Below are 24,065 nucleotides of genomic sequence, written 5' to 3'. Positions count from 1 at the left end.
AAGCTCTGCGCCAGCCTGAGACACACACACACACACACACACACACACACACACACACACACACACACACACACACACACACACACACAAATTATGGATTATAAATATTTCATTTAAAAAAAGAGAACTTTTCATTTTAATTCCAACCCCCCCTGGCTCATAGCCTTCTATTTTACACTATTGAGTTAAATTGTAAATTTGTAAAATTAATTTGTCTTGTTGTCCATTGTCTCATTGTCTTACTTCAATTTCCTTGAATGAACATTAATCCTGGCTTTACTAATAATGATCAAATGTTATTATAATTTTATAGTTTACAGTAAATTTAAAGTTGAATTTACTATAAATGTACATATATATATTTATTTTTTAAGGGTTAAGATCAAATTGATGATGTATAAAAAGTGATTATTTCACTTTTACCCTCTATTCATATAATAAAAGACAAGTACACACAAAAGTATTTGATTTAAACTTAAATATAAATTAGGAAGAGTGATAATAAAACAAAGTGGACACCTGGGCTCTGAGAGAAAGATGGTGAGATACGGAGAGTTCTTCCTGTAGCTGGCATGGTTACTATGGAAACAAGGGACACACAGAAGGGTCAGAGGTCAAACGCTGACTGAACACATCGCAAAGAAGTCACAGAGTTCTTGTAAATTTGACTCTGGTTTAAAACAAATGTCCGAACACTAAATAAATACTTCAGCTTTAATCTGAGTAAACAGAAAGACGTCACAATAAAAACATAATGACTATGATGATTCATGTTCATTCCTTTTTTAAAGGGCTTGTGTTCATAGGTGCTCTGCTAATGTAGCAGATAACGTCACATAGGGGTCAACAGATGAGCGTTTGTAGGAGACCTACTTGATCATGTGGTTGGCGTAGGACACGGCGCAGCAGGTGATGAACCTGCAGAGCGAACAGTGGACCACAGACGGGAAGTGGACCTCAAAGTCCTGGACCGAGGACAGACACTCAACGCATCGCTGAGGGGGGCGAGAGACACTGAAACACGACAGAAAAGAGAAACAGGGACAAAGAGACAGACAGAGACAAAGGAAGAGAGAGACGTTGACGGATGCCAGATGTTCACAGAGGTTTCCTTGATGTTGTTAGTGTCAGTAGCTAAACATCCAAATATCCCTTCACAGAGACAAGGTTCTACCTAAAATACGTTATTACAGTGAAAGAGGAGGACCAGAGGAACAGAAAGTACGTTAGTTTGAAGCTAGTCTCTGCATGGTCTACCTCTCCTGGCTAATGGCCGACAGCAGTGGACCCAGACTCCTCACTGGTCTCCTCTTAGGAGCTTCTTCTTTGCTTAGTGGCCGAGGCCTGTTGACATTGACCACCTGGAACACAGCATGCTAACATTAGCTATTCCCATTAGATGTTAAGCAGGTATGTAGCGTGTTAGCCTGCTAACATTAGCTATCATTGTTCAATGCAGGTCCATAGCGTGTTAGCCTGCTAACATTAACTATCATTTTTGGATGCAGGTCCATAGCGTGTTAGCCCGCTAACATTAGCTATTGTGTTTGCATTAGCTAAATAAGTAGCGCTGCATTTGTAGACCGACCTTGCATGGAGCCACTGCTTGCTGCAGCTCTTCATCTTCTTGTTCTCCGACCACAGAATACGTTCTCACAGTCACCTGAGACAAAAAGAGTTAAACTGACTGATCTCGGAGCGCTAAACGCCGTTGGTGACGCCGGGAACCCACCGTGGTTCCTGGTTTGAGCCCGATGAGTTGAGGAGGTCTGATGTGGGTTCTGTGGTGAACTTGGTGCTCGATACGCTCTCTGACGTACAGGAAGTGGAGACGACACTTATCACAGCTGAACACGTGCTTCTTCTACACACACAAATGCGCACACATTTTAAGATACTTAAGATGCTAGTTTATACAATTGTATGCAATAATTAACTGTTAAAAAGGTATGATTAAGATCAAGATATGAAGTTACATGTATGTTAAAGTGTAGTAGAGTGAAGAGTAAATCAGGAAAAGAGTAGAATAGAACAAGTTTAATTAGAACGAGCAGCCAGTTGAGTTTTTGTAATAAAGTAGTCTAGTGAAGCAGAAATAGATAAAGTATAAATAGGGTATGAATAAAGTAGTGCAAGTAGTGAATCAGTAGTAAAGAATAAACAAAGTTTATATTATGTACAGTACCTGGTGCCTGGCAAAGTGCTGCTGGTAGCAGGTGTTACTTCTCATCACTCTCAGACAGTACTGACACAGGAGGTGTTTGCTGTCCGAGTGAATCTGTTTAAAGTGAGACCAGACGTCTGAGTAGAAGGACGACCTGAAGCCGCACACCTGTAGAGACACACACAGCCAGTACACAAACACACAGTGAATACACACACACACATTTAGAGACACACACATAAGTACACACACAGAGCCCGCCCACCTGGCAGATGTAGGGCATCTCTCCCGGTTTGTGCGTCCTCTTCATGTGCCAAAGGAAAGCAGCTTCACTGACAAACTCCAGCTCACAGATCTTACACTTTGCTGTTAGGAACACACACACACACAGACACACACAGACACACACTTTGAAAGAACTGACCATTTATTGATTAGTGACCAGTACGGATACTGGCTGTGTGTGTGGTACTGACCCGTGGACTGGTACTGGCTGTGGACCGCCTCTATGTGACACTGCAACTTGAATGGAGACAGAAAGTGACGGAAGCAGTGAGGACACTGCGATTCCAGAACGTCTCCGTATTCCTGAGACATCGAGGACACGTGTTGCTTCATGTGAGACATCAGCCTGTAGACAGAAGTTTTTATGAATGGTCTTTAGTCATCAGAAGGGTTACTCATCATCCATCCATCAGCTGGGAGATATAATCGCTGCAGCGTATCCAGGTTCCAGGGTGACCACCAGGCGTCAGGAGGCCCCCAAGAACCACAGTCCTTCACGGGAGCCGTAATTAAACCACTTGGCTAACTGCACATCTCTAATGTGCATCATAGCGCACACACACACACACACACACACGCACACACACACACCTACTTGAGGTTGTTGCGCAGCTTCTGGGGGCAGTGGATGCAGCGGTGCGGTCCAGTGAACCTTCGGTCCAGGGAGCAGGGCTTGCTGCTGCGTCCGGGGTCTCGGCCGTAATAGAAGTCCTCCACCATAATCACCAGTTTGCCGTGGGGGGGGTCCTGTGCTGGTCCGGACTGGTCCTGCCTGGCGTTGCAGGTGGTGGAGTGGGGGGGTGGGCCAGGGAAGCGATCCGACAGGAAGTCATCAGACGTTCTGCTGGTCCTCTGGAGCAGGGGGGGTACTTTACACTGATGGGACAGACAGGAAGACACCTTCAGTACCTGTGTACTTATACTCTGACCTTGTCTACTTTATACCCTGACCCTGTGTACTTATACTCGTAGCCTGTGTACCTGGGCCCTTACAGGTATGAGTATGAGTTGGTACTTAGGGGGGGACTCACCACTGGGGGGCCCGGTCGAGTCTTAGACACCTTCCTGGAGGTCTGAGGGTCTCTGGAGCTTTTGGATGTCTTTTTCCTGTCTCTACTCCTCTTAAAGTGTTTCTTCTTCTTCTTCTTTCTCTTCAGGTTCTTCAGACTCTTGGCTATCTCATGGCTGCACAGCTGGAGGGGCGACGAGGTCAGATAGGAGAGGGGTCAGCGTGTGTGATGTCACAGCAGAAGGGGGCGTGGCCGCAGCACTTACACACATGAATCCCCGAAGCTCTGTGACGAGTTTGTACTGAGACGAGCAGATGACACAGTCGGGAGGAGAGACGGGTCCTGAAAGGGAGAGATGACATCATCATTGTTCTATTAGCCTTTACTGGTTTGTCTTTATTTATGTTGAAGCAGCTGCGTTAAGTCTGACAACAACAATGATCTAGAATAAATATTGAAATATAATCAATTTGATTCATGTCACACGACTGCTGAATGATGTCAGTGTTTCACCAAGAAGTTTGTTTTTTGTAGAATCTGGTTAAAACAAACTTTTATTTAAACGTTGACTTGTGGCAATTTAAGTGTAGTTTTAAGTTCTTTTTTACTGTGCTATTATATTGTCATTATGTTAAATGGTCTGAAAACTGCAATTATATTGTTTATTGCAAATTATGTTGGTGAAATAATAGCGCAACATAAATGTGATATGGTGACAGCCCCCCCACCCCCCCACAGAAAGGCCACGGGGGTTGAACCCGTGTTACCCACACCACCCCGTCGCCCTCGTCGAGTAATGAAAGATTTTGTTGCAACTGACCTTTGAGCTGCAGCTTGTGAGAAGCCACCGGTCTGCTGTTGGTGGTCTGCTGCTGCCTGGTGGTCTGTGGGCTTGGTGAGGGTGTGGTGCGGGTCCACGGGGGGTCCTCACTGCCGACGGTCAAAGCCTTGTGAGCCGCTTCACCTGAAAGCACACCTGAGAGCATAGAGGGACCAGACCAGGTCTGAGGTCTGTGCCGCATTTGCCTGTGAGGCTCCTCCTTCTCCAGCAGGTGGGCGTGTTTACCTGTGATGATGGGGGTGGGGTCAGCCTCAGTGCAGGCGGTGTGGATCTGGACCAAAGTGAAGCCGCTGGCTGAACCTCCAGGATGAGCTCTGAGCTTTAGCTCTGCAGCGCCACCTGTAGGAAAACCAGTGTCACAGTCACACTGCGTTAGCTTAGCATAGACAGCATAGACCTAGCAGCTGGCGGGTACAATGAGTTCAATGAGTTCAAAGAACAAGCAGGAAAAAATGTATGTTGACACTCTTGAGTAAGTTTCACAGATTAGATTTTTCAAAATGACTGTAGCTTCCCTTCGATACATCGAACACGTTTATTTTGAATAATCCGTCTGTTCTCTGAGGTCACATCCTTCATGTTTCTCATCCTTCACATCTCTCATGTTTGAGTTTGGCCTTGTTTTCTGTTCGAAAGGACCAAATGTTGTGCCCTTTTTTAAATGAGAAGCTCAATTTCCTGTGAGATTGAGTGAACTGAAGCATACTGACCTCCAGGCATCAAGCGGACAAGCAGACCGTTGATTCTGAAGCCCAGAGGAGCACCTGGAGACTGAATACACACACACACACACACACACACACACACACACACACACACACACACACACACACACACTCATCAGATCAGAAACAACATGATGTCCTAAGGCCTGTAGCGCAAAAAACAAATGAAAATCCACTCTCACTGAGAGGAAACTGGCTGCTGAGGTTCCATCTGTTACCTCCAGCATATGGCTGAGCGGGGGGGGGCAGCTGACTGGTTGGACTGGGAGGGGGATAATGGTGACCGGTGGGACGTCCAGAGCTGAAGGACAAAGAGATGGTGAACTGTGAAGTCACATGTCTATCAATTTTAATGATTGTGTTGTTGATTTCATGCTGTTTTAATCCCTTTATTGTTTGTGTCCAAAACATGTGTGTGTCCAAAGAATGATGCAAGACCCAGATCCAGCATGTTTGTTCACCTTCTTCGTATCCCTCCTCCTCCTCCTCTTCTTCTTCTTCTTCCTCTTCCTCCTCTTCTTCCTCCTCCTCCTCATCTTCCTCTTTGTGTGGCTCTTGAGGCCAAACCTCCTGCTCCTCTTCATCACAGAACATCACGTCAGCTGCTGCACTTTGCATCTCCATCACCTGTGAAGACTGTCATTATAGTTACATCCTGACCCGATGTTTCAGTGATTCACTTACTGATTACCTGACGTCTACCTGTCCGTCAGTCTGCCTCCCAAATATCTAGGCATCTGTCTACTTCTGTCTGTCTACCTGCCTGTGAGGTGTGACAGCAGCCATGTTGCTTGTTTACATTCGTTAGGCTCATTTAGGGGAATCTTTGGAGCTTTTCTGACATCTGACATCACATTCATTAGCTTTGAGAGTTGATGCTGCTAACTCCTGTCCGAGGAGAACAGTTGGTTCGACTGGTCTGGGTTTCATTCAGAGGGAATAGTTTTTACAGGCTAGTGGTTAGATATTTACAATCATAATAGCAGTCATCGGAGGATAAAAAGTGATTCGACCGACAGCCATCCAGAGCTGATTATGCTGCGTTTTATATTCCAGAGGAAAAAGGCAACTTCTACTGTGTGTACTTCAGGCTATTGATTAATAACTACACTGTGTTTATGTGATATCTATGTGTGTGTGTGTGTGTGTGTGCAAATACTCAAGTTAGCTCAAGTGAATATATTATATACACTTATATAACTAACACAGACATAAAGAAGTTCATGTATTATGTGTATTGCTGTACTAATAAATACTGTTATAATACATTAACACCTTTCACATTGTACCCACATTATTTATTATTATTATTATGTTTTTATGCTATGCATCACATTCAATATTATATTTATATAACATCTCTATACTAAAACAGACAGGGAGTACTTATATTTCAGTCAGTTGAATAGTACTACTAGTATTACTTGTTATTTTGTCCCCATATTTTTCTATCATTTAATTGTTGTATTATTATTATTATTTTAGATCCTTATTGTTGTATATGTTTTCTAAAAATAAGCTAAAGTAACAACCAAACTCACCTCTGAGGATACAATTAATTCAATGTTCACATAAATAGTTGTATATTATACATAATCTTTTACATTATTTAATCAAAATGTCATTAGCTTGTACTCGCATCCGGTTAACTCAGAGTTAGCTCAGTTAATTACACTATAATGGTAGCGGGCCGACATTCTACTTCATATTTTTCAAAAACAACATTTACATTACACAGTAGATCATAACTAATGTGGTTTATAGTTATTCAAACGGGATCATTAAAGTGTTAAGTGGTCGAGATCACAACTAGAAGCCCCAACACACTGAAGAGTTAGCTCAGTCAGTTAGGAAGCTAACTTAAGCTAGACAGCACAGCACTGTGTGGACAGCATGCTACGTGCAGATCCCTTTGTGTCTACTTCTCTACACTTTATACGTAAGAAAATAAACTGTGAGTGTTTATTTATCTGCAGTAATGTTCCTGTTGCAGCACCTAGCACCCCCGCCCCCCCACACACACTTAACATTAAGCTAACACTGCTAACTAGCTAACGGCTAGCCTAGCAGCTACTCAGTGACTTCATTTACTATGATATCCATTAAAAAGAACGCAGCGGCCGTCGGCTTACCTTCTCTGGAGCTTAAATGTGTGAAATAAATACTTATTCCGGAATAATTTCACGCAGAAACTGCGTATTTCCTCGATTAATCGGTGAATAGGTGATCTTCATGTGCTGGATAACGTTAGCCATTAGTTGGCACCGGGCACAGCAAGCTGGGTCTATTTTCACTACTCGTATCCCTACGCGGCTCCACTCCGCTTGTTACAGCAAGCGATGAGACGGACGGCGCAGGGATATCTGCAAATCATGTTTTTTATTACTCATAAATAAATCCACCCTTCGTGTTTTATCGGTTACTCGAAGACACAACTGATAATAAGACCTCGTCTTCCTATAAACTCCTTAACAAGTAGTACAGCGCACCGTTAATGGTGATTCTAACCCCCATGTCTTGATGATAACAGTGATTAGCATGCTAACAAACCAACATTAAACTCCTCCTCGCCCGCTATTCAACCAAAAAGCTATGACGTAATCCACGTCAACCCACAGGTACTACAATGCTAACTGACTAGCTCCTAATGCTAGACACGAAAGTGAGCTTTAACCGCTGGCAGACATTGCATTGGTTTAGCTTCAGCTTTAGCTTCAGCTTCAGCCTTAGCCCTAAAGTGACAGCCGTTCGTTAAATTCGCATTTTAACTTCAATAATCATAAACTAAACGGTGAAGAGTTGTTTATCAGTGGAAGTTTATTGCTCGTGTTAATGTGGTAATACACATAGTTAACATTAAACACAAGCTAATAGCTAGCGAACAACTAGCCAGAAAGTTGTTTATAAATGACAGTGAGTGTTTAAACATTTAAATATATATTCACTAATTATTGTCACAATCAGAACTGTTATTCAAGTTAAAGTACTGTCACTAATACTACACTGTACACATACAGTTAGAGGGCATGTACAACAAAAGTAGTGCACTACTTTGTCACCTTAAAAATAAAGTCTGCAGCAAACAACCATAACAGCAACTTTATGTGTAGCTCTCACTTATCAAATAAAGCTTGTTCATTTTAATTTGTCCCTTCAAAATAAAACAAAATGATGTTTCTTCTCTTTATAATACATTTTTGTATTTAATAGTCTTTATGACATTAATGTCCCGACGTTGGTGGAGGACAGAGACCCACGTGACCTTGTGTTAGGACGTGCAGTGAAACGTGCAAAATAATCTGCTCTGGAGGTGTTTCATTCATAATTATTGGTATCAGAGTTTTCCCATACCCTACACTCATAGTCAGGGGTGTAATATATATATAGTGCATGTACTAATACTCATAATAAATCAGTGGTATTGTACTTTTGTTGTTTTGTGGTACTTATATTTATATTTCACTACATTCCGGAAGGGGATGTACAATGATTTGGGATTATTGTTAGTACATTCTTAATTGCTAGCACGAATAATACATCTTATGAAACTAAATAATGAATGTTGAAGGTTACATTACCCAGCGGAATATGTTTTTAAGTTTTGAGTCAGCGCATTTAAAATGCTGTTCATCAATCAATAACAATATATAAATACTATAATACTTCCAGGAATCCTTTTACTAGTCCATTTCCCTACTGTGGGTGCTTTTACTTCTGTAGGTACATTCAAAGCTAGTCACGTCAGTGCGCATGAGCGTCTCACGTAGCGACGTCACAACCCGGAAGTAAACCCACTGCAGTGTTGTTGTCGCAGCAGCAGAGCAGCTGATTTTTGTGAGAAAATCCTCACCCGACTGTCACAGACTCCACAGCTGCTTCCGCCACTGCTGTTGTCGGTCGTCGTCGTCGTCGTTGTTGCTGTTGTTGTTGTTTACTCTGCATCGAAATCATGAACGTGACGCTCGCGGTGAAGCAGTACGTTTCCAAGATGATCGAGAACAGCGGGCCCGGAATGAAGGTGCTGCTGATGGACAAAGAGACGGTGAGAGCTCTCCATGTTTGAGTACTTCTACCGTGTGCATGTACTTCAAAGTGTTGATCGACAACTAAAGTGTGTGTGTGTGTGTGTGTGTGTGCGTGGGCGCGTGTGTGCGTCCTCAGACCAGCATTGTGAGTGTGGTCTACACTCAGTCAGAGATCCTCCAGAAGGAAGTTTACCTCTTTGAACGCATCGACTCTCAGAGCAGAGACAACATGAAGCACCTGAAGGCCATCTGCTTCCTGAGGCCCACCAAGGTACCACACCTTGATGATGATGATTTTGGTGATGATGATGACAGGAAGTGAGCCTCTGCTCTCCTCCTCTCTGCAGGAAAATGTGGAACATCTGATCCAGGAGCTTCGGAGACCAAAGTACAGCGTCTACTTCATCTGTAGGTTTCAGACTGTGTCCTGAGTGGATGGAGTTTGGCAGCAGCTTTGTGTGCTTCCTCCTCCTCTTCCTCACTGCATCACCAGCACTCCCTTCTTCTCTGCTCATCCAGTGCAAACATCTGTAAAGCCACAGGGGCGCTGTTTAAAAGCTTCCTTCAGTCTCTCATTGGTTCTGTGATATTGATCAGTTCATCCATGAGTTCACTGCAAACAGGAGCTGATAATCAATAATTCGGCGTACTTAAAGCGCACAATATTTGACTATAGTCACCGATGGAGGCTGAATAAAAGAATGCATGTAGTAGTGTTACTGTACTACTTGCCTTTGTGTTTCAGACTTCAGTAACGTGATCAGTAAGAGTGAGATCAAGGCTCTGGCTGAGGCTGATGAGCAGGAAGTGGTGGCTGAAGTCCAGGTGAGTCTCGGGTCCTTCTACCTGTCCCCTCCACACCTTTACCTGTAGTTCAGCCTCTCACCAGCAGGGTCTGTTACTTCTACAGCCAAATAAACATCACCATCCACAGCAAATAAGTGCATTTCAACCATGAGGAAACAAACCAGACGAACAAAAAACAACAAAGACATTATTATTTCAGCCAGTTGACAGTGTGTGTGTGTGTGTGTGTGTGTGTGTGTGTGTGTGTGTGTGTGTGTGTCTGCAGGAGTTCTATGGAGACTTCATTGCTGTCAATCCTCACCTATTCTCCCTCAACCTGCAGGGAGTCGCCAGGGTGAGAAACTCAAAACAATATAATATATATATATATATATATATATATATATATATATATATATATGTGTGTGTGTGTATATGTACATATGTGTACACGTGTGTATATGATATACACTACACATGGTATTTATTTCCGTGTCACTGTACTCATGTGTCTGTCCCTCTAGGGGCGGAGCTGGGAGCCCTCCATGTTGGCGCGCTGCACTCAGGGACTGACGTCCGTCCTGCTCGCTCTGAAGAAATGTCCAATGATCCGCTACCAGCTGTCCTCAGACATGTCCAAGCGGCTCGCTGAGAGCGTCAAGGTCTCCACGGCAACACACTCCCATCTCACACCACACCTCATCTTGCATATCTCTCATACCAGATCCCTCCTGTGAGTGAGGTCCTCCGATCAGAGGGTTGGTGGTTCCTAACCCGCATGTCCATGTGTCCTTGGGCAGGACACTCAACAACCCCGACATGGCTCCTGTAGCTGTGTGTGAATGATGTCTCTGTGCGTGGCTCCTGTCTCATGTCCCGTCTCTCACGCCTCATGTCCCCTCATATCCCCTCATGTCCCGTCTCTCACGCCTCATGTCCCCTCATATCCCGTCTCTCACCCCTTATGTCCCCTCATGTCCCGTCTCTCACGCCTCATGTCCCCTCATATCCCCTCATGTCCCGTCTCTCACTCCTCATGTCCTCTCATGTCCCGTCTCTCACGCCTCATGTCCCCTCATATCCCGTCTCTCACCCCTCATGTCCCCTCATATACCGTCTCTCACCCCTCATATCCCCTCATGTCCCGTCTCTCACGCCTCATGTCCCCTCATATCCCGTCTCTCACCCCTCATGTCCCCTCATATCCCGTCTCTCACCCCTCATATCCCCTCATATCCCGTCTCTCACCCCTTATGTCCCCTCATGTCCCGTCTCTCACGCCTCATGTCCCCTCATATCCCCTCATGTCCCGTCTCTCACGCCTCATGTCCCCTCATATCCCCTCATGTCCCGTCTCTCACGCCTCATGTCCCCTCATATCCCGTCTCTCACCCCTTATGTCCCCTCATGTCCCGTCTCTCACGCCTCATGTCCCCTCATATCCCCTCATGTCCCGTCTCTCACTCCTCATGTCCTCTCATGTCCCGTCTCTCACGCCTCATGTCCCCTCATATCCCGTCTCTCACCCCTCATGTCCCCTCATATCCCGTCTCTCACCCCTGATATCCCCTCATGTCCCGTCTCTCACGCCTCATGTCCCCTCATATCCCGTCTCTCACCCCTGATATCCCCTCATGTCCCGTCTCTCACGCCTCATGTCCCCTCATATCCCGTCTCTCACCCCTTATGTCCCCTCATGTCCCGTCTCTCACGCCTCATGTCCCCTCATATCCCCTCATGTCCCGTCTCTCACGCCGATTTATCGTCTTCTGTCCATCAGCAAATTATAACGAAGGAATACGAGCTGTTTGACTTCAGGAAGACGGAAGTTCCTCCTCTGCTTCTGATCCTGGACCGAAGTGATGACGCCATCACACCACTGCTCAACCAGGTGTGTGTACTGTGTGTACTATGTGTACTCTCAGTGGACCCTGTGTGTACTGTGTGTACTCTCAGTGGACCCTGTGTGTACTATGTGTACTCTCAGTGGACCCTGTGTGTACTATGTGTACTCTCAGTGGACCCTGTGTGTACTCTCAGTGGACCCTGTGTGTACTGTGTGTACTATGTGTACTCTCAGTGCACCCTGTGTGTACTGTGTGTACTCTCAGTGGACCCTGTGTGTACTGTGTGTACTATGTGTACTCTCAGTGGACCCTGTGTGTACTGTGTGTACTCTCAGTGGACCCTGTGTGTACTATGTGTACTCTCAGTGGACCCTGTGTGTACTATGTGTACTCTCAGTGGACCCTGTGTGTACTCTCAGTGGACCCTGTGTGTACTGTGTGTACTATGTGTACTCTCAGTGCACCCTGTGTGTACTGTGTGTACTCTCAGTGGACCCTGTGTGTACTGTGTGTACTATGTGTACTCTCAGTGGACCCTGTGTGTACTGTGTGTACTATGTGTACTCTCAGTGCACCCTGTGTGTACTATGTGTACTCTCAGTGGACCCTGTGTGTACTATGTGTACTCTCAGTGGACCCTGTGTGTACTGTGTGTACTCTCAGTGGACCCTGTGTGTACTCTGTGTACTATGTGTACTCTCAGTGGACCCTGTGTGTACTGTGTGTACTATGTGTACTCTCAGTGGACCTACCAGGCGATGGTCCACGAGCTGCTGGGTCTCAACAACAACAGGATCGACCTCTCCAGGGTTCCGGGGGTCAGCAAAGACCTGAAGGAGGTGGTTCTGTCTGCAGAGAACGACGAGTTCTACGCCAACGTAAGTCTGACTGCAGAACCTGCACAACACGTATGGATCACCAATCAACACATGATCATGATGCGTGTGTGCAGAACCTGTACCTGAACTTTGGGGAAATCGGGACCAACATTAAAAACCTGATGGAAGATTTCCAGAAGAAGAAACCCAAAGAGCAACAGAAGCTCGAGTCCATCACTGACATGAAGGTCAGAGGGACAGCTGGTGGAAATGTGGACTTCTTTCTTGTTTCTGTGTCCTATCAACGTGTCTCTCTCAGGCCTTTGTAGATAACTACCCTCAGTTCAAGAAGATGTCGGGCACCGTGTCCAAGCATGTGACGGTGGTGGGGGAATTGTCCCGGCTGGTGTCGGAGCGACAGCTGATGGAGGTCTCCGAGGTGGAGCAGGAGCTGTCCTGTCAGAACGACCACTCCAACGCCCAGCAGGTACCGTCCTCTGCACTGGTCTCCCACACCAACGCTGTGTACTGGTCTACTGGTCTCACGTCTCTCGCCCGTCCCCTTTGTCTCAGAGCCTCCGCCGCCTGCTGCAGAGCCCCCGCCTCTCTGAGCTGGACGCGGTGCGCCTGGTGATGCTCTACGCGCTGCGCTACGAGCGCCACAGCAGCAGCGTCCTGCCCGGCCTGATGGAGGAGCTGAGCCGGAGGGGCGTGTCAGAGCGCCACCGCCGGGTAACCACGCAGCACCAGGGCCCCGATTGGACCTGCTATAGATACCATGTGGAGGGAGAAGTCTGTGCATGGGACCTTCTTCCATGACTAAGACGAGACGAAAACCGATCCTAAAAACTATGACTAAATCCATTCTAACTTTGGTTGTGGGACTGAGAAGAAAAGAAAAGGAGTTTAATGCGACTTTTAAATGAGACTAAAACTAAGAAGCATTTTCATCTAAAAGACTAAATCACAAATAGCTGTCAAAGTGAACAGCGATGTGTGCATGTGTCCTCTCAGATGGTGAAGTCCATGGTGGAGTACGGTGGGAAGAGAGTCAGAGGAAGTGACCTCATCGCCCCGACAGACGCCGTCGCCAAAACCAAGCAGTTCTTCAAAGGCCTCAAGGTACACACACACACACACACACACATTCTATTCACAAAATGATTCCTTTTATTATATATTTGATGTATTTGAAATAGTTGAATCTAAATATGACTCATTTCCTTTCCAATAGTGTTGTTTCTGATCTTCTCTATTCTTCTTGAATTGTGACCTCATGGTGCCGTGTGTTCAGGGCGTAGAGAACGTCTACACTCAGCATCAGCCTCTGATTCACGACACGCTGGATCAGCTGATCAAAGGTCGACTGAAGGACGGTCAGTTCCCGTACCTGGGGGCCAGTAGCCTGAGAGACAGGTGACTCACACACACACATCTCATGAGGTACTTCCTGTTGAATCTGATCATCTTTGAAGGTTATTATCGTCTTCCAAAGGTATCGGTAAACATAAACAAAGAATTAAAGGTGTTCTGATTAAGCAGCTAATTTCAATGGAGAACACTTTAATAGAGTACGGTTTAGTCCCGCCCACGTGATCCGTCATTAACAACTGTGTCAGCTAGCGGTTAGCATAAGAGAGACCTGTCAATCAGCGTCATTTCCTCATAGACGTCTATGGGAGCAGAGGAGTCGCCCCCTGCTGGTCACTACACAGAAGTAGAGTCATTTCCTCATAGACGTCTATGGGAGCAGAGGTGTCGCCCCCTGCTGGTCACTACACAGAAGTAGAGTCATTTCCTCATAGACGTCTATGGGAGCAGAGGAGTCGCCCCCTGCTGGTCACTACACAGAAGTAGAGGCATTTCCTCATAGACGTCTATGGGAGCAGAGGAGTCGCCCCCTGCTGGTCACTACACAGAAGTAGAGGCATTTCCTCATAGACGTCTATGGGAGCAGAGGAGTCGCCCCCTGCTGGTCACTACACAGAAGTAGAGGCATTTCCTCATAGACGTCTATGGGAGCAGAGGAGTCGCCCCCTGCTGGTCACTACACAGAAGTAGAGTCATTTCCTCATAGACGTCTATGGGAGCAGAGGAGTCGCCCCCTGCTGGTCACTACACAGAAGTAGAGGCATTTCCTCATAGACGTCTATGGGAGCAGAGGAGTCGCCCCCTGCTGGTCACTACACAGAAGTAGAGGCATTTCCTCATAGACGTCTATGGGAGCAGAGGAGTCGCCCCCTGCTGGTCACTACACAGAAGTAGAGGCATTTCCTCATAGACGTCTATGGGAGCAGAGGAGTCGCCCCCTGCTGGTCACTACACAGAAGTAGAGTCATTTCCTCATAGACGTCTATGGGAGCAGAGGAGTCGCCCCCTGCTGGTCACTACACAGAAGTAGAGTCATTTCCTCATAGACGTCTATGGGAGCAGAGGAGTCGCCCCCTGCTGGTCACTACACAGAAGTAGAGTCATTTCCTCATAGACGTCTATGGGAGCAGAGGAGTCGCCCCCTGCTGGTCACTACACAGAAGTAGAGTCATTTCCTCATAGACGTCTATGGGAGCAGAGGAGTCGCCCCCTGCTGGTCACTACACAGAAATAGAGTCATTTCCTCATAGACGTCTATGTGTGCCCTACAGGCCTCAGGACATCGTGGTGTTCCTGATCGGTGGAGCCACATATGAAGAAGCGCTGACTGTTTACAACCTGAACCGCAGCACACCTGGAGTCCGCATCGTCCTGGGAGGGAGCAGCATCCACAACACCAGGAGGTGACACACACACACACACACACGCACACACACACACACACACACACAATGCCTCCATCTCTCTGTAATGTAAATGAATGTGATGTAATTGATGGTGCTGGTAGATTGCTGCTAAAGTTAACGGAATAAAAAGCAAACAAAGTAAAGACTGAGGTTGATTTCTAATGTGAATGTTTGTCGCTCAGCTTCCTGGAGGAAGTGATGACCACGACGGGTCACAGCAGTGACAGAACGCAAGGAAGCGGTCGCCACAGCAACCGGCGCTGAGCTGAGAGCCCTGTTGAGATGACATCGCTCCCTCTTGTGTGTTTGGGTTTCAGATCTTCAATGTGAATATTTTATGTTAAAATAAAAGACGGCGTGTTTGTGCTTATCACGTTTGAGTATTCTTTTTATTTTCAGTCAGTTTGCAGTGTTTACACCAAATAACCCTCCTCTAACTTTGGTGTTTAATGATGAGTTATGGACCTTTAATTAGATAATTAGACCCTGGAATATGAGACAAGTCATTTATAGTTACCTTACATTTACACAAAAACCTTTATGTGCACGCGAATGTTCTCCTGGAACCAAGTCCCGTTCCTCCGAGATCTCGCGAGACTAAAGGAACACGGCCATCCTGCGTTTGTTTCCCTCTGCGCATATATTTATAATAATACTATAATATTATATATATTATAATTACAGCTGTGGCATATTATAAATATTAAAATACTACAATACAATAATAGTCGCGTGAATGAATGTCTCTTTGTCTTAGAGGTGTGCGCGCGTGTGCACGTGTCACTAGATGGCGGTGTCGGGCTCCTTTTGCTGGAATGTAGGCTAACGTGCGCGTCCGCGTGTCCGAGCATGTTCACGTGTGAGCATCTGCCCGCACACGCACGCACGCGCAGACGGGGAGGATGCTCCCTTGATTCAGACAACAGACGCGGAGCAGAGGAGGAACCGGACGCACTAACGGACCCACCGCCTGCACGATCCACCGTCCACCGGCACCGGGACCGGGAGCGATCCACCGGCACCGAGCTACCGTCAGTGAGCCCCGACGCGGCGGGAGGATGAAGAAGAGCAACCAGAGAGGAAGGGTACGACTCCCGGTTCATCCGTTTATATAATATAATCCTGTGACTGTGATTCACAACATCCCATAATACCGTTCGAGCGGGACCAAACACCGTGTTCCGTCTGCTTCATTCAACATCTGCATCGGTCTGTGAAAGGTTTAAATGATCCTAATAACGAAATATCAATCATGCTTATTCTTTCAAATCAAGAAAAAAAAGAAAGAGTGTATGAAGGGAAACGTGTTAGTAGAAATATAAAAATCATATTAAATATTCATGAAGTTTCTCCATCGAGGACAAAGTACTGAGTGTAGTACATACAATACTTCAACTTAATACTCAATGTATGGTTTATGTTTAGAATCACTTTAGTAAAAGTACAACAAAATAACATTCCATAATACTTTATGTTGCTAGTTAAGTCCAATGGTTCTTAACCTAAGGGCCGCGGCCCCCAGAGGGTCACCAGATCCATCTGAAGGGTTTGGATGAGATTAATAAAAGAGAAGAGACTATTGAAGACTAGTTTGTGCTTCTGCGTTTTCAGAGAAACGCAAGGACACGCACACAGAGCCTCTTGTGTGTGTCACCAATTATTAAGGCTGTGATTGGTCTGCTGACTATAACCTTCCATGAGGTCTCACATTTCCGGTTTCATAGCATAATTCAGCCATTATTAAAAAGTTTTTTACGAGAGAATGAATCAGTTTGAAGAGTTTTTGTCGGAAGGAATCCGTAAATCTGACCACTGATACAAGCCGTCATTGGTGGACTGTAAGGACGCGTTCCTGCCTTTACGTTTTTCATCTGGTCTCTATGAGTCTCAGTGATCTCTACAGGTCTCTGTGGTCTCTACGGGTCTCTGTGGTCTCTACTGGTCTCTGTGGTCTCTACAGGTCTCTGTGGTCTCTACGAGTCTCAGTGGTCTCTACTGGTCTCTGTGGTCTCTACGGGTCTCAGTGGTCTCTACTGGTCTCTACAGGTCTCTGTGGTCTCTACGGGTCTCTGTGGTCTCTACTGGTCTCTTTGGTCTCTACAGGTCTCTGTGGTCTCTACAGGTCTCTGTGGCCTCTACGAGTCTCAGTGGTCTCTACTGGTCTCTGTGGTCTCTACGGGTCTCTGTGGTCTCTACGGGTCTCTGTGGTCTCTTTCTGAACCCTGTCCCTTTGTTGTGGTGGTTCAGGGCCTTCAGGACTCGGGTCAGCCGGTGGTCCAGCAGCCGGAGAAGGTGGGCTGGATCAGGAAGTTCTGCGGTCGAGGGATCTTCAGGGAACTGTGGAGGAACCGGTTTGTGGTCCTGAGAGGAGACCGCCTGTACATGTCCGACAAGGAGGTGAGGACTGCCGAGTAGATTCTGTTTCATATACACACAGCAGCCCCCTGTGGAGGGAGAAGACTCATCAAATCCGTACCGTACCACTTTTTGGGTACCCTTCCGTTGGGGTACCTGGCACAGTTGGTTGGTACTAAAGGGTGGAGCTAGACTCACTGCAGAACGATGATTGGTTGAAAGAGTGTCGTCATTTGCGCGTGCCGTAAGGGGAAAGACACACACGAAGCGCCATTTTTAAACTACAACACCTTCACAACAATGTCGCCGCGCAGCATTTACTTTAACAGCCACATATCGAGAAGCAAGAACAGGATCGGCTGTTTGTCTCCATTGTTGTTTGCGGTTTGCTTTCAGTTTTTGCGCAATCGAATGACGTCGATCTACTTTACGTCCAATGCCACGGCATCAAGTAAGGGTCCTGTTGGCGGTAGAAACGCTCGCCAAATCATGGTTGACAGACCCGACCCGTACCGACCCGTACCGACCCGTACCGTACCGACCCGTACCGCTCGGTGGAAACGCGCCATTAGCAGAACGATGAATTATCGTCATCAGCGCCGCCTCGTCGTGCTGTAAAGACTCACGATGTCTCACATGAAAACAACACTAAGTGATAGATATGTTTAAATAATTTGAAACATGATAAAAAGGCACATTATACAGTTATATATTTATGAACTTAATTACACACATAATGAGACAAACTATTCACAACACTATATTATAAGTATATACTATATGTGACTCACATATAGTATATACTTATATACATATATATACATAATAATTTGTCTGTTTATGTGTATAGTGCAAATGTTTCTGGTTCCATTACTGAACCTCGAGTGTCATATTGATCACATTTGTACTGATATTGACAAACGGCACCAGCTTCTACATGTGACACACACACACACACACACACACACACACACACAGACCCTGTTTGACCTTGTTGATGTGGTCTGGAGGGATTAGAAGTTTTGGAGTTTTCAGTGTGTGTGCGCCTGTTGTGTTTTGACTGTTTAGTATAACAGGAATGTGTAGGACAAGCTGTAGCATCGTCTGCAGTACAATCTGTAGTACTATCTGTAGTACTGTTTTCAGTACTATCTGCAGTACTATCTGTAGTACTGTTTTCATTACTATTATTATCTGTAGTAATAGATGTGCCTTTTTGAGGGAAGATGCTGTTTAACCCCTCAGTAGCTCCTCAGTGTGTGAATACTGCTCTCTGATTGGCTGTCGGGCATATGTTGAAACAGTCTCACCTGCCACCACAGCTCAAGGTCAATCCGCTGGTAACCACGCCAACGATTGCAGGGTTTTAGTTCTCTGTTATAAACACTACTTCAACCTCTTCAAGGACCTCTTCAAGGACCCGTTCTACCTTCTCAACGACCACCTAAATCACCTCAAGGACCCCCCCCTTGTTCATCGTTACTCATCATTGATGCTTTGCGTTGTGTGTGTGTGTGTGTGTGTGTGTCTGCAGGTGAGAGACGAGCGGAGGGCGCAGGAGGTCTTCGATCTGGCCGACTACGAGCGCTCGGAGGAGCTGAGGAAAGCAAAGAGTCGCAGCAAGAAGAACCACAGTCGCTTCACTCTGCTGCGCTGCAGACAGCCGGGAAACATAGTGAGTTCCTCCTCAGGGCCCCCCCAGGGTCCTCCTCAGGGCCCAGGCCCCTCCTCAGGCCCCCCCCCAGGGTCCTCCTCAGGGCCCCAGGCCTCTCCTCAGGCCCCCCCCAGGGTCCTCCTCAGGGCCCAGGCCCCTCCTCAGGCCCCCCCCCCCCCAGGGTCCTCCTCAGGGCCCAGGCCCCTCCTCAGTCCGCCTCATTGGTGGATTCGCGGCCTCAAGTGCGGTGCCGCGCTGTGTGTGTTTCTTCTTCTATGAAAAGGGTTAATCCCCAGAATCCCATTAGAGGAAGCGCTACCGGGATAATCTCCGCCTTCACATGTCCGTTTTAGGGTGATGACATCATGTCCGATGACATCACAGCATTTTTTGAACACATCACGATAACGTTCTCATTTTCATTGAGCAGAGCCTGAACGCATCATAATGATGAGTTCCGTTGGTTAGCCGCTAACATTACGGCTGTTTACTAGAAAAACATTGATGATGTCACCGACTGTTGGAGGAGGAACTGTGTCGATCAACGGTGGTCCGTTACACCACGAAAAGTATATATAGTTATATTTATATATAAATACATATGGACCAGCAGCTCTGCTTAACCTTTGGTCTCTTCACAGGTTCCTAACCTTGTGTTTCTGGCGGTGAGTCCTGAGGAAAAGGAATCGTGGGTCAATGCCCTGAACGTGGCCATCATCAAAGCCAAGAACCGCGTTTTGGACGAGGTAAGGTACCAGGGACCTTGGTGACTCTGATAACGCTTCAAATAGCTCATGAAGAAGTCTACAATTGATCCAGGTCTCCTGCTCCAGGATCAGATCCCATGTCTTTGTACAGGTGACCATCGAGGAGGACAGTGCGCTGGTCCATCCCACCAGAGACCGGGTGAAGATCCCTCACGGCCGCCGGCTGCCCACCCGAGGACACCTCATGGCCGTGGTACCCGGATCTCTTGTTGTACTCCTCCCATTTTGGTGTCCTAGTGGTTGTTTTTTAAGCACACCCCCTCGTGTTGTTCTCCCCAGGCATCCACCTCCTCCCACGGCATGCTGACCCTGGACCTGGTGGCCGAGGAGGATGCTTTCCCCCCCGACTACGAGTCCTGGGAGAACTTTCAGGTGGACCCGCGATGGGGGGGCTCGTGCGGACAGGTGGCCAGCGTCGGGTCCTGGGGGGTCGGCGTCCGTCAGCGAGCCGGCACGGATGTGTCCAAGCTGCGGGCCACCCCCAAGGAGCCCAAGGTGAAGACCAGCAGTCTGCCCAGGGGGAGCGAGCTCTCCTGGGGCAAGCAGCCCCACCTGGAGGCCTCCAAGGTCCTCAAAATCCAGCAGGTGCAGGTGGGGAAACTCTTGCTTCTTGTAGGCCGTGAGTCATTTTAGTACAAACAGCAGACTTGTGTCACCTTTCAGGTCCTTAAGGCTCAGACGCCCCAACCGGGGAAGAGGTTCAGCATGCAGGGCCGGAGCCGCTGCGCCTCCTTGGACGAAGTCCTCTCCTCCAGGTGAACATGAAAAAACCCATTTACATATACTCACATGAGTGCAGTGAATCCAAAACAGTTTGTTCTTCACTCCTCACAATCCGCTCCTCAGGCCGGCGATGATTCGCTCCGAGTTGCGCTCGGCCCTTCGGCGCCGTCCGGCGGAGGAGGAGGAGGTGGCGGGCGGCGGCTCGGTGGTTCAGCCGGTCGGTCAGCTGCAGAGCCTCATCGCTCAGAGGATGCAGAGAGCCCAGGAGCTGCTGGAGGAAATGAGGCTGCAGGTAAGACGCCTCGCTCTGTTTTCATTGGTCCACCTGTGCGCTGAGACGGTTCTGTCTCCAGAAGCAAGTCCTGCTGAAACGTGTTGCTGTGATCCACAGGAGCTGCAGAAGGCCCAAGCAGAGCGAGAACGAGGAGGCAGCTCACCGTACCTGAAGGGCATCGACTCCCCCTGCCTCCACCACCTGAGGGGCTCTGACTCGCCTCACTCCAGGTTTCTATTATTTTCACTAATATCTTGACCCATGAAGTTCTGGAGGTCGGTTTGTCCTGTTCCTGTCCTTCTCAGGATGAAGAGGAGCTCGCATTCGGAGGCCAAAGTAATCACTGCGATCCTCTTGGTGGGATTAATGTCTTCAGCAGGTCATCCGGATCTCCGAGGAGCCGGAGCAGCGACTCTCCTCGCCTCAGGGGCAAAGACTCTCCTCGTCTGAGAGGGCGAGAGTCTCCTCGGTCCAAAGCCAAGAAGAACCGCTCCAGAGGATCCCGTTCGCCTGCCCCCAAAGCCACCGAGTCTCCTCGGACGAACGCCGTCCGCTCCCCCAGGCTCAGGGCTCCTTCAGGCTCCTCGAGCCTCGGCAAGGAGCACGACTCTCCTGCACCCAAGTGCCCCGAGTCCCCTCCCGACTCCCCGCGGGGGGGTCAGCCCCCCTCTCCTCGTCCCGGGAGCAGCAAGGATTCGCCGTGTCCGAGTCAGAAGAACTCACCGAGCTTCTCGGGATCCTTCAAGTCACCCAAAAACCCCAACGAACACCCCCTGCTGCCGGAGGAAGACCCGCAGGTGAAGAGGAGGCGCGAGGAGGCGGGCCGTCTCCTGGAGGAGGCTGTGTCGTCGTGGAAGGAGGCGCAGGAGGTCCTGCAGGAGGTGAAGGAGCTGCAAAGCCAGACGCTGCGGCGGCAGCGCCGGAGGACCTACGAGAAGATGTCGCTGACGGCAGCGGCGGCCGGGTTGCCCCGGGCAACCACGGCGGCCGAGGAGGAGGACACGCCCCCCTCCCCCAACTCACCCGAAGAGGAGGACGAGTCGGAGACGCCGTGACCAGGAGGTCTCAGCGGGACGTTGGATTAGTCCACAGTCTCCCGGCTCTTCTTCATTTCTCTACCTGTGCTGCACGTTTCTTCTTCTTCTTCTTCTTCTTTTAAGCCGCTCCGTGGAGTTCAGAGACACCAGGAGGTATTTTTGGAAGATATAAAAAAAAAAAACTGTCTTGTCTTTTTAAAGAGACTTTTTTCCTCAATCAAAGATGTCAACATTTATACAAAAGGGAACTTTTTTAATAAGACAAAAACACAAAGGCACTGACGAGCACATTGTTTCCTACCAGCAGGTGATTTTGAACCCTTGAGGTCTGTTTCCTGATCGATTTGATCATTTATACTGTTTCACATCCGTCTGGATCTCTGATGACAAATTTCATCTCAGATTTCACAGATGTTTAGAGGAGAATCAGGGAGTTTGATATTGAAGTTCTACACAAGGAGAAGAAGCAATAATCGGTCTTCCCTCACTCTCCACGTGTTGGACCCTGATGGGATGAAATGGTTTATCTTTTCATGCAATATTAACTTACCAGTATGCAACATGAGGATCAGGACTCAAGAACATTTTTAGATATGAAGCAATTCATTTTATTTGTATAAAAAAAACAAATTTCACAAACTACAGAGAAGTCAGAGGGGTTTACAGTCTGTGAAATCCCTGCCAATAGTTTTAAGAGAATGAGGATAAAGTTACTTAAAAGATTCAAATCGATGTCATAGACCCTGCGATGTGTACATAAATATTTCTTATCAAACAACACTTTAATTTATCTTAACTTCCACAGATTAAATCTCTCAGTTTAACTGAGTCATCAAACTAAATATAATAAAAATGTTCAGGTTTGACATTTTTGAACAATTAGAAGTGATTGTTAGCTGCACAACAATATGTCTTTTTCTATATTAAAACATGCACTTTTTGTAATATGGAGGACATGAAGGGCTAAGGGAATAAATATGAGCCAAGCTTTTCTCAGCTGAAATATTCACATTTGTTTCTCTTGTCTGTGATGTCATGCAGAAGAACTCGTCACTGTGAGTAAAGTTGTTGAACAAATGTATTTATGTTGATTTATTTGAAAGTTGAAGCACATTTACAGTTAAAAGTTACTTTAAATGCCACTGCGTTTTTTCTCTTCGCTCAGTTTATTTCACTCAAGGTTTGTACATTGATGTTTTTAAATCATGTTACGGTATGTATTCAATGCATTGTGGGTAAGAAAAATGTTTATTTTCCGTTTCATGAGTCTCCGTTTTCACATGCAGAATAAAATGAGATGAAGAAAGCTGCCAGCAGATCAGATCATTCTGAAGGTTCCACAGAGCGATGGCCAGGGTCGTGGGTTCGATCCCCGGCTGAGTCCAGGGTTGTGGGTTCTATGCTCAGTGCTTGATTCGGTTTCAGGGATCAGCTGCTCTGTGATTTTACTCTCAAAATAATGCGCAGGGTTATGCCTTTAACTTTCCTTTGATCCTCTTCACACATGTTTTAATTTAGCTTTAATATCTTAAAACGTGACATCGATTCAGATTTTTAAAATCTAGAATTTGGTCACAAACGCAGAAATTACATCCAGCTACGCTATTGGCTGACAGCCCAGAGAGCGTCATCATTGAGGACAGACACACAATCTGTGGGTGTGTGTGCGTGTTGTCGAGGTGGAGTTGTGTAATGGAGCGATAACGTTTGTACTGCCCTACATCTGCTCGGCATTACAGCTCACTGACCTGAGAGAGAGAGAGTGTGTGTGTGTGCGCGCTCGTGATGGTGTGAGTGTGTGTGTGAGCATTTCTTAATGACTAATGTTCTGTGTTTTTGTGTGACATTATTTATGAATCCTCCTTTGACTTTGTTCCATGGGGCATGGTTAGCTTAGCTTAGCACAAAGACCATGCTAGCATGCTAATGGTGTCAACATGTTGGACATGAAACTTGATGAAGACGTAAATCTGGAAT

At 47.0% G+C, this 24,065-nt stretch overlaps 2 protein-coding genes across 2 annotated transcripts; both read left to right on the top strand.

Annotated features, from left to right (window-relative positions):
- The first annotated feature begins 8,780 nt into the window (after positions 1-8,780).
- vps45 (vacuolar protein sorting 45 homolog) lies at positions 8,781-15,648 on the top strand. Its single transcript, XM_037475000.2, has 15 exons — positions 8,781-9,067; positions 9,187-9,321; positions 9,398-9,458; positions 9,796-9,875; positions 10,123-10,191; positions 10,361-10,498; positions 11,617-11,727; positions 12,427-12,561; positions 12,636-12,749; positions 12,821-12,988; positions 13,075-13,233; positions 13,516-13,623; positions 13,796-13,917; positions 15,144-15,275; positions 15,461-15,648. The coding sequence occupies exons 1-15, from the start codon at positions 8,975-8,977 to the stop codon at positions 15,540-15,542; spliced, it is 1,707 nt and encodes a 568-aa protein (XP_037330897.2). The 5' UTR covers positions 8,781-8,974; the 3' UTR covers positions 15,543-15,648.
- A 489-nt stretch (positions 15,649-16,137) lies between these two features.
- Positions 16,138-23,857, top strand: plekho1a (pleckstrin homology domain containing, family O member 1a). Its single transcript, XM_062558484.1, has 10 exons — positions 16,138-16,363; positions 17,526-17,675; positions 19,168-19,308; positions 19,929-20,033; positions 20,146-20,247; positions 20,334-20,645; positions 20,718-20,809; positions 20,901-21,069; positions 21,169-21,281; positions 21,428-23,857. Exons 1-10 carry the CDS (start codon positions 16,337-16,339, stop codon positions 22,104-22,106), a joined length of 1,890 nt encoding a protein of 629 aa, XP_062414468.1. The 5' UTR covers positions 16,138-16,336; the 3' UTR covers positions 22,107-23,857.
- Positions 23,858-24,065: the final 208 nt, after the last annotated feature.

This window comes from Pungitius pungitius, chromosome 17 (assembly GCF_949316345.1).
Source record: "Pungitius pungitius chromosome 17, fPunPun2.1, whole genome shotgun sequence".
NCBI classification, from domain to species: Eukaryota; Metazoa; Chordata; class Actinopteri; order Perciformes; family Gasterosteidae; genus Pungitius; species Pungitius pungitius.
This window is presented reverse-complemented; position numbering and strand designations above follow the sequence as displayed.